This window comes from Chelonia mydas, chromosome 20 (genome assembly GCF_015237465.2).
Source record: "Chelonia mydas isolate rCheMyd1 chromosome 20, rCheMyd1.pri.v2, whole genome shotgun sequence".
NCBI lineage: Eukaryota > Metazoa > Chordata > Testudines > Cheloniidae > Chelonia > Chelonia mydas.
In genome coordinates, this window is record NC_051260.2 from 10,627,832 (window position 1) to 10,641,960 (window position 14,129).

At 45.3% G+C, this 14,129-nt stretch overlaps 1 protein-coding gene across 3 annotated transcripts in view; it reads right to left on the reverse strand.

Moving 5' to 3' along the window:
• The window catches only part of CBX5 (chromobox 5), a 60,656-nt gene that overhangs the window by 10,226 nt on the left and 36,301 nt on the right, over positions 1–14,129 (reverse strand). For 2 of the 3 annotated variants that reach the window (XM_007065805.4, XM_037884127.2), the window contains exons 3-4: positions 12,904–13,090; positions 8,456–8,553 (exon numbers count right to left, since the gene is read on the reverse strand). In XM_007065805.4, the coding sequence (XP_007065867.1) occupies positions 8,456–8,553; positions 12,904–13,090 (285 nt within the window). Of the gene's footprint in view, positions 1–3,521; positions 3,915–8,455; positions 8,554–12,903; positions 13,091–14,129 lie in introns of those variants that run through there. The other variant, XM_037884128.2, reaches the window with a different exon arrangement.

Consider the following 14,129-nt stretch of genomic DNA (forward strand, 5'->3'; position numbering starts at 1 on the left):
GGCAGAGAGACTAAGTGACTTGCCCAAGGACACAAAGGGAGTCTGGGAGTAACTGAACCCAGGTCTCCTAAATTCCTGTCCACTAGATTATCCTTCTCACTCAGTGTGCAGATTAGTTTTGGACAGTGCCTTGAAAGCACATAGCACTGTGAATGCGGCTCACAGAAACAACTTTAGTCAGATGTCAATGCTAGACTATTAAGCAGCTTCAGTTTCTATGGAATGCTTTCCATTCCCAAAAATCACTTTAGCATGTGACTAAACACTGACCACCCCAGCTACCATTGGTGTTAGCGAGTTATAGCATTCCTTAGGAACTCTCCACAGACCTGCACTAGCTTGGGGACCAATACAGCGCCCTTTCAATTTCTTGTTTTGTGCAGCACAAGCAATCGTCTCTGGGGTGGAACAGCCAACACAACGATACCCATATACGTAAGGCAAGAAATTTCCTGTTAAACTGTACGTTCACCATAAACGTAAAAGAAGTTACTCATTTGTCCAGTAACAATGACTCTTTGAGATGTGTGTCCCTATGGGTGCTCCACTGTAGGTGTGCTTGTGTCCCTGCACTGCTGATCAGAGAACTTTGGTAGCAGTGTCTGCTGGGCCCACGCGTGCTGTTTCTCCTCATGCTGAGCCATGAGGCTAGTCAGCGTGCACGGGCTAAGCCCCCTCAGTTCCTTCTCTACCGCGGTCATTGACAAGAACTCTGAAGTAGAGGGGAGGAGGGCGGGTCATTACTGCACAGGTGAGTAACTTCTTCTTCAAGTAGTGTCCCTATGGGCATTCCACTGTAGGTGACTCCCGAGCAGTACCCGTTCTGGAGGGCTGGAACTTCAGAGTCGGGTCAGTTACAGATGACAGTATTATGGAGCTGAAGATGGCATTGGAGGCAGAGTCCCCAGTGATCGCATAATGTTCTGCGAAAGTGTGGACTGACGCCCATGTGACATTATCTGATTAGAGTATAATAATGCAAATCATTGTTGCTAGCACTGTTATATAATTGCAACAAATCTTATACAAAGTGTAATGCATGGCCAGAAAGGGTTAAGCAGCTCGCAGGCTAAATGACCCAGAGCCAACCTTTAGAGACATGTAGAAAAGTATGCGAATGGTAATTAGGGCCATTCCATGGTGGTTAGGCTAGAAATTTGAAATGCAAACCTATACAGTTAGAAATCAGAGGTGATACTAATTGTATGTGTGTACTCATATCGTTAGATGTTAGTTATGTAAACAGACAGTTCAAAGGGAAATATTAACATTTAAATGAACCGTAATCATTGTATTCATCTCTCTTTGAAATGTACAGCAAATCACCTGAGAATGGTGGAAAACGGGCAACTGCCTCATGATAATCTGTGTAGCTAATTACCGGTGATGCTTAGGAAGTAGGTCAACGTCAAAAGCTCCATAATTGCCTATTGTTTGCCTAAGGACTCCGAGTTGCCGAAGAAGACCTGGAACTGTATAAAAACCCTTTGGATCCTGATCCTTTTTATCTCAGATGTGCTTAATGCTTCATGAAGGGGAAGTTTAAGCCATAAGACTGAGATCTCCAGTCCTAATCTGGATCACCCTGAATATGAACATTGGACTATAACCTATGGACTAATTCTGAAAGAACTCTTTGCAACTACAAAACTCACTATCTATACTATGAATCTGATCTCACAACTGTATTCATGTCTTTTAACCAATACTCACTCTTTTCTTTTTTAATAAATTTTAGTTTAGTTAATAAGAATTGGCTGTAAGCGCATAATTCGGTAAGATCTGAAATATTCATTAACCTGGGAGGTAATGTGTCCTATCATTTGGGATTGGTAGAACTTTTTAATATGATGAATAAGATCCTCATCATATTTCACTTGGGTGTCTCGGTGCAGGCCTGAGGCTGGGTTGCTTTAAGTGAACTGTGTTGTTGGCTTCTGGGTAACCAGTGAGGTATTATAGAAGCTGTTTTGTGCTGGCTTGGTAAATCTAAGTACTGGAATATCCACCAGCTTTGGGGACTGTCTGCCCCATTCTTTGCAGTTCACCCTAACTGAGTAACTTCATCGTGACTCCCCAGGACTCCAGTCACAGCCCATGTCACACTTCTATAGATCTCTGAGATAGGAACATTCTTGAAAAAGGCGATATATGAGGAGATCAACCTTGTGGAGTGTGTAAGAGTAGTATCTGGAGGGGTCATACTGCGAACTTGGTAACATTGTCTGATGCAGTTCGAGACCCACTTGGAGAGTCTTTGGGCTGATACTGGTGAGCCCCTGGATCTGTCCACAATGGAAAGGAAAAGCTTGGGGAACTTTCTGAAAGCTTTCATCCTGCCCAGGTAGAAGGCTAGGGCTCTCCTGCCATTTGGAGTGTGTAATTTAGCCTCCCTGTTGTCTTGGTGAGGCTTGGGATAGAAGGTTGAAAGACGAATCAACCTTAGGTTATCTTTGGAATGAATTTTGGATGCAGCCTGAGCGTAACCTTGTCCTAAAAGGATACCATTGAAGGGGGGGATGTGCCAGCAGAGCCACTATTTCTCCTATTCTCCTGGCCGAGGTAATTGCTATCAAGAAGGCCGTTGTCACTGACAGGTATGTAAGCGAACAGGTGGCCCTGGGTTCGAAGGGAGGCCTAGTCAGTCCCTAGTCATATTTAAGTCCCATGTGGGAGTAGGAAGTTGAAGTTGTGGGAAAAGGTTCACTGTACCCTTGAGGATCCTTTGGTGGTTGGGTGTGACAGCACTGAGCACCCCTCTACTGGACAGTGGAAGGCTGTTAGCGCTGCTAGGTGGACTCAGAGAGAGCTCAGAGACAGCCCCAATATTTTTAGGGCCAGAACATAGTCTAAGATGCGTGGAATAGTCACGGATGTTGGGGAGATTTGTTGTGAAGTATACCAAATCCGAAACCTGGACCATTTTTGGAGTTAAGTACCTTGTGTTGAGGACTTTCTACTGTGTAATAATATCTCTTGCACATCGTTCAAACAGGAGCTTTCTAGGCGTTTGAACCAAGGATCCATGCCTTAAGGCAGAGAACCCCCAAGCCAGGATGTAGGTCCTGGGAGAGGAGGTACGGAGTGACAGGGAGAGGGATCGGCAGGCACGTTATGCATTGTGATAGCTAAGGGACCACGGTGTGTCTCAGCCAAGTAGGAGCAATCAGAATGACGTGTGCTCCATTTCTTTTTATTTTCAGCAGAACCTTCAATAGTAGGGGAAAAGGAGGAAAGGCATAAAGAAGGTCCCCATCCCAGGGGAGGAGGAGGAGAGCATCACCTTGGGAGTGTTGTCTTATCCCTGCTCTGGAGCAGCAGCATGTACATTTCGTGTACAGGTAAGTGGCAAACAAGACTGTGGTCGGTGTTCCCAGCGACCAAATAGACTGTGAAGTACTACTGGGTTTAGCTCTCACTTGTGGTCGTGTGGGTGTGACATTACACCCATATTCTTCATAGAAATATTGTTGTGATATGAATGTAGCATAACTAAGATATGTTCTATGCAAGATGGATCATGTGAGGCATCATTGAAAAGGTTATGATCTACTGAATGTGTTTATCCAATTTGCATACATGTATAATTTCTGTATCTGAAGTTAGGAATATTGACTATGTAACAATTACAACTGTGTGTACACGAGGGGGAACACCCACCAGACAGTAAGCAATCAGCCTGAATGAGCAATTTAAGGACAATAGAACTTTGAAGATACTAATCTCCCACCTTTCTGAGGAGCTTCCTGGGATGTTGCTTTGACATTGCAGGGTCATCTGATGAGGTCACCTGATATGGAGTACCACCGTGGACACTGCTGGTATTTTTCCAGTGGAAACAAAAGATTCCCGCCTTATGTAATTCTATTTATGGCTGGGAAGTAATGCCATCAGGACTCTTCTCCATTGCCTCCCTATCCAAGAAGGAAGATTGCTAAAAACACCTGAAGGGAAAGGCTGAGACAGGGGTCCAGTCTGTAAAGAAATAACTGGAACCCTAAGCTACAGAAACTCTGCAACCTGCCTAAAACAACATTTAGGGTGAAAAATTACATTTTGTAGCCTGTTTCTTGAGTGTGTTAAGCTTAGTTTGCATATTTTATTTGCTCAGTAATCTGCTTTGTTCTGTTTTCTATCCCTTATAAACCTTTTGTAGTTAATAAACTTATTTCTTGTTTATTTCAAAACCCAGTTTGTGCAGATCTTTCTATTCAGTACAAGACATTATTATTTTGGGTTTATATCCCAAAGGAGGTGTGCATGTGAGGGCTGGCCATTCTCCTAGCTACGTCCTCCCACATAGAGCGGATTTCAGTCTGTGTCTGCAGCAGGTTATGGCCTTACCTATGTGTGTGCTGGAGAAGGCTTGAGAGCCTAGCACAGCAAGAACAGGGTGAGGAAACCCAGGCTGGTGGAAAGGGCAGGCTCAGTGAGACCCCAGCACATCAGGTAGCACCCCAAAAGGGAGGTCCAACCTGTCACAGTGGGAATTTGCAACTAAGACTGTCCACTATTGAGTTTTATGTGCCCAGGAGGTAGGCTGCTGCCAGTGTGACGTTGCGGGAGTTCCACAGTCTCATTGCCTCCATGCAGAGGGAGGGTGACCAGGCTTCCCCTTGTCAATCTATGTAGTACATGCAGGCTACATTGTCTGTTAGGACTCATCCGTGGTCCTTTGATCAGCAGGAGGAAGTGGGCGCAGGCATTCCTGACTGCTCTTAGTTTGAGGAGGTTGATGTGAAGGGATATCTTTGTGAGTGACCATTTGCCTTGTGTCGTAAGGCTGGTGGAAAGGGCAGGCTCAGTGAGACCCCAGCACATCAGGTGGCAACATGCACCACCCTATGAGCAATGTGTTGGTGGTGAAAAGCAACACACTGTGGAGATGGACCTGGCCGCAGTGTCAGTTGTGTCAAAGGCAGATGATAGCGCTGTCTTTGCTTCTAGCTGTCCCTCCTGAACGATGACCTTAAATTGGTCACAATGTGACTCGGGCAGCTGTTCAATAAAATCATTCAGTTTTGAATAGTTTACGTAGTTGTATTTCACCATGAGGGCTTGGTAATTGGCGATTCAATTGGAGGGTGGCCAAGAAGTACTCCTTCCTCCCAAAAAGATCCAAACGCTTCCAGTCCGTCATAGGGAGTGGACCTCATCTGGTGTTGACAGCCATGGGAGTTAACAGTATCCACCACAATGGAGTTGAGTGGAGGGTGGGAAAAGAGGAATTCGGTCTCCCTTGCTAGGACATCTTGCTAGGTCCTGGAAGAGGAAAAATTGTATGCCAGAAACAGCGGGGGAGGCATAACGGCATCATCCGGGGAAGAGGAGGAAATGGTCCTCAGGGTCACTTCTTCGTTAATGCCACCCTCCTATTCCTCCACGATTTCTTCCAGTGGTTCTGAGGCCTGGGACATCGCGGCCGAAGGGGTGTAACTCATGGGTTCTCGAGTGGGGCTAGAGGTTCAAAAGGCATGGTGGTGATATGCAGCCCAACGGTCCCAGTATGGCCACTGGGTGGTGGCACAGACATCAGTGGTGGTGCTCATGGATTGCCATACCAAGGTGGTGGTGGTGGGGCCATCTGAGGGTATCCTTGAGGGCTCTTCTGATATTGGGCACCACAAGGAGCCTGTGAGGAGTATTGAGATGTCATCTCCTCAGCTTCACTGTCCGAGCCCTCACTGGAGAGCGGGGGAGCATGGCAGGACAGCGGGGAAGACTCCTGTGCCGAACGAAAACTCTGTGTGGCGGTACCGGCACTAAAGAGGAGACCACCTCAGCATGTCTATTACAGAGGTCCCTGGAGCGTCGGAATTCGGCAGTGCCGGGGGGGGGGGGACGGGACGGGACAGGGACGGGATCTAGGCAGTACCAGTCACTCTGGTGCTGGATGAAGCACCAAGTATGGTACCAATGCAGGATCGCGTACCAGTAACGCCTTTTTGGAGGAGTGCTTACTCCTGCATTTGTTCCTCGGTGCCACTGACTCAGCGCCCATGCCCATCGGGTCCAAAGGCTTATCAACGGTACCTGCCACTGAGGACTTCCATGAGCCATAGGAACAGGACTGAAAAGGTCTTGGTGCTAGCAGTACTGAGGATACTGAGTTTGCCAGAGAATGTTTACAGCTATCTCGGTGCTCACTGTGGGGACTTCTTACTCTCTTTTTTGATGATTTGTGAGAAGCAGCTTTTTTCTTTGATCCACAGTCTTTAAGTGTTAAGGGTTGTCGAGAAGACTCACATCTGCCAGGTGACTTGTGGTGCAGGTCTGGAGAGGGTCGGAGAGCTGACTCCATGCAGATAACCTGCCTGAGCTCTCTATTCTTAGAAGACGGGGGCCTGAGTTGCTGGCAAAGACCATGCTTTTGTTGGGGGTATCCTTCCCCAAGGCAGCGAATACATTGGGAGTGCTTGTCTGCGATAGGGACAGCCACTTTACAAAGGAGGGACTTCTTGAAGCCTGGTGAGCCGGGCACACCCCACTGGAGGAAGGGAGAGACAGTTCATGTGAAGTTCTCTGATCGGCAGCGCAGGGACGCAAGCACACCTACAGTGGAGCACGCGCCGGGACGCTACTTGAAGAAGAACTGAATAGTGGAGCAACAGCTGCCCCAGCGCTACCATCAAGTAAAACTGCCAGATAAATTCAATTCATGTACTGGATTATAGGAAACTTCATTTCCTGCTCCCCACGATCACCTTCCACCCCAATCAGTCTAACGCTGTCCACTTTGGTAATGTTAAGAACAACATTAGTTTAGTATCCACCCCTCACCAGGGAGCTCTCTCTCCCTGCCTCTCTCATCTACCAAGATTTTGCCATCTTCATCTTGTGGGATCACTTGCAGTTTCCACCTCTGTTCCATAAACATAGTCCATTTATATAGGATACTTTTATGCACACCTTCTTCCTGGAGTATCACCATTCCTACACCGGGTGTAATCTGTGCTGTGCAAGTGAGGTGGCAGGATGAGACCTGTCAATCACCATGTCAGGGGCTGGCTCTACCTTCAGGAACACAACCCAGTGAGAAGGTATCCAAACCTGAAAGCCCACTTAATTATTAACTTCCCCAATTAAATCCATCTGCAGAACACAGCAGTGTAACTCTTCTACTGATCTGACCCAAAACTTAGAAGGGTAACGGTGAATTAGGACAAGACTGAACAGTCAAAGTGCAGATGTTCTCCCCCCAGTGCAGAAAAGGCAGCAGCAAAACCCCCTGGCTGAGCTCAGAGTGAATGTTTTAGAGGCAAAACTTTTGTTTTCCATTTGTAAAGACAATATCCCAGGACCAGAGAGGCCTCTGCAGATGTTGCCTTCACTCCTTGTTTGCAGCATCTGGCAAAAGCCTGCAAGATGACCAAGTTGCTGCCTTACACATTTCTTCATACAGCACGTGAATTTACAATGTAGAAGTGTGCTCACTCTTAATAAGCTTTTATCGTTACACTCCTCTAATACAACATCTTTAGCCACCTGGTAATGTATGCGTAAGGTGCTTTTTCACCTTTAACTAGCGAGTACAGAACAAAGAGAACTATTGGATTTCTATATGCACAAGAGCCTACCAGAAGATAGGCTCAATTAACAACTGTAAGGGCAACACCCAGTGTGTGTCACTTTGTCCTTATAATGTTTAGATTTGGTGCATATTGCGGGCAGAGGACCCGGAGACCTGTGGGAAGTACAAGACTCTGCCTGCTGATGTGAGGGAATTGAGGGAATCTGCTTCTGTCCTGCTGGGTTTCAGGGAAGCCAAAGCAGAGCCAGGGCTCACTCTGTGCTGGACTCTGGGCCAACGAGGGCAGGTGCCACGAGCCAGGGAGCTATTTACGGCAGGGCTGGGAACTGGAGCAGGCAGGCCAAACAAAGCTGCAGCCTTCTCCTGCCTAGCAAAGCTGCAGGATTGCTGTGCCTGAAGCGCCCAGCTCTTTGTCTTTGCAGAGGGTGGGGGAGGGGCCACTAGCTGCCTGCTACATCGGCCCAGCAAGATACCAACCCAGCTGAGAAAAGCAAAGGAACCAAGAAAGCCAAATGGGAATCTCTTTCAAAGGATTTCCTGTGCGCTATCACTGGGGGGGGTGGGGGGTCGTCAGGAGGAGCAGAGTTGGAAACTGCCTAGTTGCTGGTTCCAGGAAGAAGCTTGAACTTGATTGTGTCCTGGGACAGGGGAGCGAGCCTCTGAACCAGTGAACACCAGGTCAGTGGCACAGCAGAGGTAAAACCTAAGACAGGAGGGGCAAGCCTGAATGAGAGAGAATGAAGCCACACAAAAGAAAGTAGAGCTACCTAGCTGCCCTAGTCCTGTTTACTACAGTGGCTCACTTGGGACCATTCCTTCCCTGGGTGTGTTAGACGAGAGCACAGACCAGAAAACCATCCAAGCTACTAATCTGAAAGAGGGGGAGGGTGGGGGGGGGGAAGATGACGACACTCCAGGACTTACCATTTCATTAAGAACATTAAATCTCCACAGGAGTCTGTGGCACCGATGATCTTTTCTGGCTCTAATCCTCTTTCAAAGCCCCTGGCAATATCGTTGCTCTGGCAAGGATAGAATGGGTTGAAAAAAAATTATAATGATTTACATTATCTTTGGCTGTTTCTTTACATCCTGACAATTTAGAATGAAGCAGGCTTAAAAGGGCACTGGCAACCCTCTGTAGAAATATGGTGAGGTTATAAAAAGATGGCTAGACTCCTTAACTTCTCCAACTCATTGTTTGGAATCTACAATTCATGAGTCAATAATAATGAACACGGAGACATGGGAAAACAAGGAAATCCATAAAGCCAAGCCCCTATTTTAGGGCAGTCAGTTTAAATTTACAGCTGGTGAGAGGTCCTGGATTGATAACAGACATCCCCAAAGATCAAAGTCTGCTCTCCCCAGAAGAGGTATAGCTCTGGCTGCAGGGACGCTAGCTTCTCGAGCCTACCACCAACTCCAAAGGAAGAGGGGAGTTTGATTCTGTCCATGAGGTCTCTGGGCTGAGGCCGCCAACAATGGGACAATTTGTACATTTTTACTAACAGTCTGAGATGGGGCTTGTGAGCGCGTGCGGGAGGCAGGGGTGATGCAGCTCCTTGCACATACCATCAGATGGCTGTTAGGTGGCCTGACAGCTTTCAGTCACCACAGGCCATAGTATCTGGGGCGAGGGTTCTCTCTTTCATTGCAGGAGCATGTTATTCTCAGATACGCATGTTTGCTGCTTGCCATGCTGTACAACAGATGCTGCTATGCAGATCAAGAGGCAAACAAAGAGGCAGCCAGTTTGGCTTTGGATGCACTAAAAACATTTGCCAAATGAAGAAACGCTCAGAGGGTAATGAGAGAATACAGACCCAAGCAAAATCTGGCTACTTCACTAGTGACTAGGAGACCCACTGGGAATGCACCAATTTCAGTAAATGAATAAAATACAAAAAACCTAAGCTACTGCATCACAATTTGCACTGCAATTTGGAGACAACAGGCGTTTAGTTTTTATATTAGAAATAGGTCTAAACCAAAGAACAGACCTGAACACTGTACAACTTTAGAAGAGTGTGGGTCTGGAGGAGAACTTCATGGCTGGAACTCATCACTATCTTCAGCTGCAATACTTCAGTGTTGGGGCTAAATTTTCAAAAGAGCTCAGCACCCAAACAACTGCCTTTGAGAACAATGGGAGCTGGGCGCATTTGAAAGTCTCTCCACTTCATTTAGGTGCCTACACAGCAGCTGAGCACATTCAAAAATATATGTTTGACCCCAAACAGGGGTACTCAGCGCTTTCTAAAAATCTAACCCTAAACATTCTGTGGTATATTTGGTTAAAACAGGGAAGTCTTATCAATGACAGCTCAGCTACTAGATCTAGCTGAGATGTGGAGGGTAGAGGAGCATTTTGGGGGTAAACAAAGATGTGTACCTCAAGGATGTTTTACTGCAGGTGCCACACAAGAGATCACATGGTGTAAGGGGCACAGCTTAACAAACAAATCATATTGCTGTTTGAAATAGTGGCCCTAGTATTGTTACATGCAATAACTGAGATTACCATCACTGAAAGATTAGAGGGGGGGAAATTTCCCAAGAGTATATTTTGTGCATTTCACAACACTTTGTGTATCATCAGTTTCACTGTTTCTCCTATAAATTACCCAGCTTCCCCTTTTGTCTTTACACAAGAAAGGAGAGGAAAAAAACATTTTTTAGAAAGTGTGACTAAACCACAGAAATTGACAGGGGACTTGGGGACAGGTACATTATCTCAAACTACTTTCAATTCTTTTTTTTTAAATTATCTAGATTTCAAAACAATGTCCCTTGTAACAATGATTAAGAAATATCTGCTATTCCTTTTTTGCCCCAAGAAGATGTATGCAAGTCTCCAGCCTTTTAATGTTCGATCATGGACTATCATGGCTGATGTAACACAGCAGGGGAGACTCCAGCTTCAGATACATGGCAATTGCCATGAAAAGTACTGGTGGATGCAAGCATGGCATGGATTTTTAAGACCCATACCAGTGTTTGTTGATATTTGCATCATCTCTTTGGGAAACTGTGCCAAGCTAGAACATTGGAATCAGAAGACAAGATGCTTCAGCTAAGCTGCAGAAATCAAACCGCTCATTTTACTGGTGGAAAGCTTTAGTTCCAAAACTTTAAATAGGATACATAATGGGTTATAAAACTGTAATCCCTACACACTAAGGGTAACCTTCTGGATATGAAATATATGACCTTATTACCCCTTATGATTTCATTACCGGCAGACAGTAGCAATGTGGGTTTGAATCTCCAATGACTTAGCCATAACTTTGTACAGACACAGCTGTAAAGGGCAGGGCATTTCTTCAAATAAGGTTGTAAAAAAAGCAACGAGAAGACAGTTCTGCAGGAGAGTTTCTTCAGGAAAGGAAAATCTGAGACATAAAATACTGCTCAACGGTTCCTCATTTATGTAAGATTCCATATATTAGTCTTTTCCACAAAGATGGGCTTTAATAACCCATCTTCTCATGCTTTGTGCATTGGACAGCGAATACTGCACATCTGGGAAACTTTTTTTTTTTTTTTTTTAAAAAGGGAGTCAACATTTTTATTTTATACTTCAGCCAACAAGCCCCCCTTGCCCTCATCATAATTGAGTATCAAGGTGCTTGCAATGCCAGTAATTTAACCAACAGGCATCATTACCTCCAGCATCCTGTCTGGATTTCCTACATTTTCAAAGCCACGTCTGGGGATTTACTTTCAATGCCCCATTGGCTTTTAATGGTGGTTAAAAGTCTGTGCAGCACTTTGAAACACAGAGCTCCTGTTCTAAGAGAAAGCACCATGTTTTTGCCGCTCTGTTGTATTCCTTGATTTCCTTTCCTCTCTTGACCATGAAAGGTCCACCCCACCACCTCTGCAGTCTGGGTAAGTAGGGCTACATGATACTCCCTCTATAGCTGCTTGACCTTCCCCAGTTTCCCTGGGAATTACTGTCCATCAGCCTATACTGTAGTTCTGGTCTCCAGAGTTTGAAAATTAAACGGCTGGGTTTCATTAAATATTTGCTAACAGATTAGAAAGGCCTGTCAGTCTTTTGTGATCTTCACAGCTGTGAATAGCGCTTTGTCTCAACGAGGCTAAGGCCATGACCTCCATAAAAGTTACTCCGGTTTCCCAGGTCTACTTTAAAGGTACAAGGTTCTGGAGTGATATCTAGGCCATATTGAAATCAATGGGAGTTTTGCCACTGATTGCAAGGAGGCCAGGATTTCACCTCTGACCTTTGAAGCCCTTACTAGCTAGGCCCATTTTGGAAAATGTATTTCATGGCAGCTATTGGCTGGTACAGATGACCAAGTCCATGGCCAAACACTCAGGAGCCAGAGCTGTCATAGTGGAAATCTGTACAACACCCAGCTGTGGGTGTCAGGAGGAGACCATGTCTTGTCAACTGCACAAAGAGATGCATCTTTCAGGAGATGCTGCAACAACTCTCCAAAGAGAAGAGCAGAAGTGCCCAGCAACATTCCAGTGGGAGGCAGCAATCAATAACAAAAGCAAGGGAAGGGCAGAGGAGATGGGTCCTACTTTGCACAGAAGTTGCTTGGAATCCTAACTATGCCAGACCTTCTAGATATTCAAATGCATTTGGGCTCAAGATAGTTAATGTAGCCTCTTAGTCACTGCACATAGTACAATATAAATACGAATTTTAAATTGAAATTACAACAGATAGAAATGTAAAAAAAAACCCACGATGAACTTTTCCCTAAAATCTGCTCCTAGATATGGCAGTGAATGAATGCTTGAGAAACACTTACGAGCAGCGAGAGCAGGCATTTTACTGATGCATCCTCCCTAGAGCCCCAAATGACTGTTGCAGACTGAGACATACAGGAAAGCCTCTTGCTTTAGGCACGTATTGTTTTAAGGCAAGGTCTACTTTAAAACACTTATGTCAAGCTTAAATCAGCATTTAAAGTCTCTTTCTTCAGTTAAGCAATAAGCTGTATTTCTTGTGTCCTAGCCTACTGCAGTTTGCTCCTTGTTTGTTTATTAATCTTTATTATATTTAAGACCCTAATTATTTTTAGTGATTCAATTTTTTGGAGTCAGCGGCAGCATTTAGTTCATCCTATTCTAGGGCAGCTTTCCTGAAAGTCGTACAAAGCTGGCAGACTGAAGCACAGCCAAACTGAGGTGTTGCTCTATGCCAGTTTGCCTAACAGAATACACCCTCTTGACTCTTTCGTTTTTATAATTCTCTCATGTAATTTTTAGGAGGTTACGGGTAGGAGATGGTTTCCACCAGCACAGATCAATATATTCTGTGCAGAACAGGGCTCGCTGCTTTGCTAGAAGCTTGTGGCAGAATGGGGTGAAGGAAAATCCTGCAAGCTCACCTCCCTCTTCTTTTTGGTTTTGATGTCCTCGGCACTGTTGGAGAGGCTGGATTTCCTCTTTGTGCTTTCGGATTTTTCTCTTGATTTGTTGTTCTCACCCTCCTTCATTTTTTTATATTTTTTCATAAACTCAGAAATCAGCTCAGGGCAGTCCAGATTCTTCTCGGGTTCCCAAGTGTTGTGTTCCCTGCCATGGAAAAGATGGGCAACAACAATCAAAACAGAGGTGGAGAAGTTTTAATGCTGCCATCCAAAGATCATAGACATTGACCTACTCTAAGGCAAAGTTAGTTAGTTGTTAGCAAAGGTTTTAAGCTGAGTTCCCCATTTCCTTTGGAATCCCAGACACCTGCAGTATCAATACTTTAGACACCCTTGCACTTCATGAACACAGATTGCCGTGTTGCTAAGTGACTCATAAGGTGAAGGTTTCAAAATGAAGCATAATCTCAGACTAACAGGAGACAGAGAATGCATTTGATTATTCTAGAATCACCTGGAAGTCTGCAGAGCTCTTCACTGCAGTGATAATGGAGGTCATTATCTTAAGTGAAGACATATGGATAAACCAGGTTTGACTAAACAAGGTTCTACCAGATTTTCTATACAAATACATACTTCCCATTCCCTCCCCCCAGAACCTTCCTTTCTGATCATCTGTGTTAAATGTTCTGCCCCACCCCCCCCAGTATAAAGCAGTGTGCATCCATTTAAACAACCCATGCCAAGATAAAAACCTTGCACATTTTCAGTCATGGCTGTGCTTCACGGTAGACTACTAGATTCCCCAATGGTCTGGCCAAAAGCCATGACAAACACACAGGACACACAACCTGCAAAAAGTTTCCCCATTGGGGCAGATTAAGAGGAAGTTAAGGGGGAGATTTTTTAAAAAGGCACTTGAAGTATCCCTCTTCTAAACAGCCATTTACCCAAGCTGCAGTTAATAGCATCTCCACAATAAGTCTAGACAATAACTGCTCAGGTGCACCTTCACCCGGGAGTCAGTCACTGATGCTCAAGTGAGGAGGAAGACTATAGACGAGAGTGCTGGTGAACAACTCAAGTGGAACTACCAACTCCATGAAGTGAGAGAGGGAACGCAGATGCCAAAGGGAAAGTAACTTTTGCCAGTGTTTCACAACCCACTCACAATCCCAGGCCCTCTCCTCGTGACCCACTCATTTAAATGGATGCACGCCACTCTTATCTGGAGTGAAGAAGGC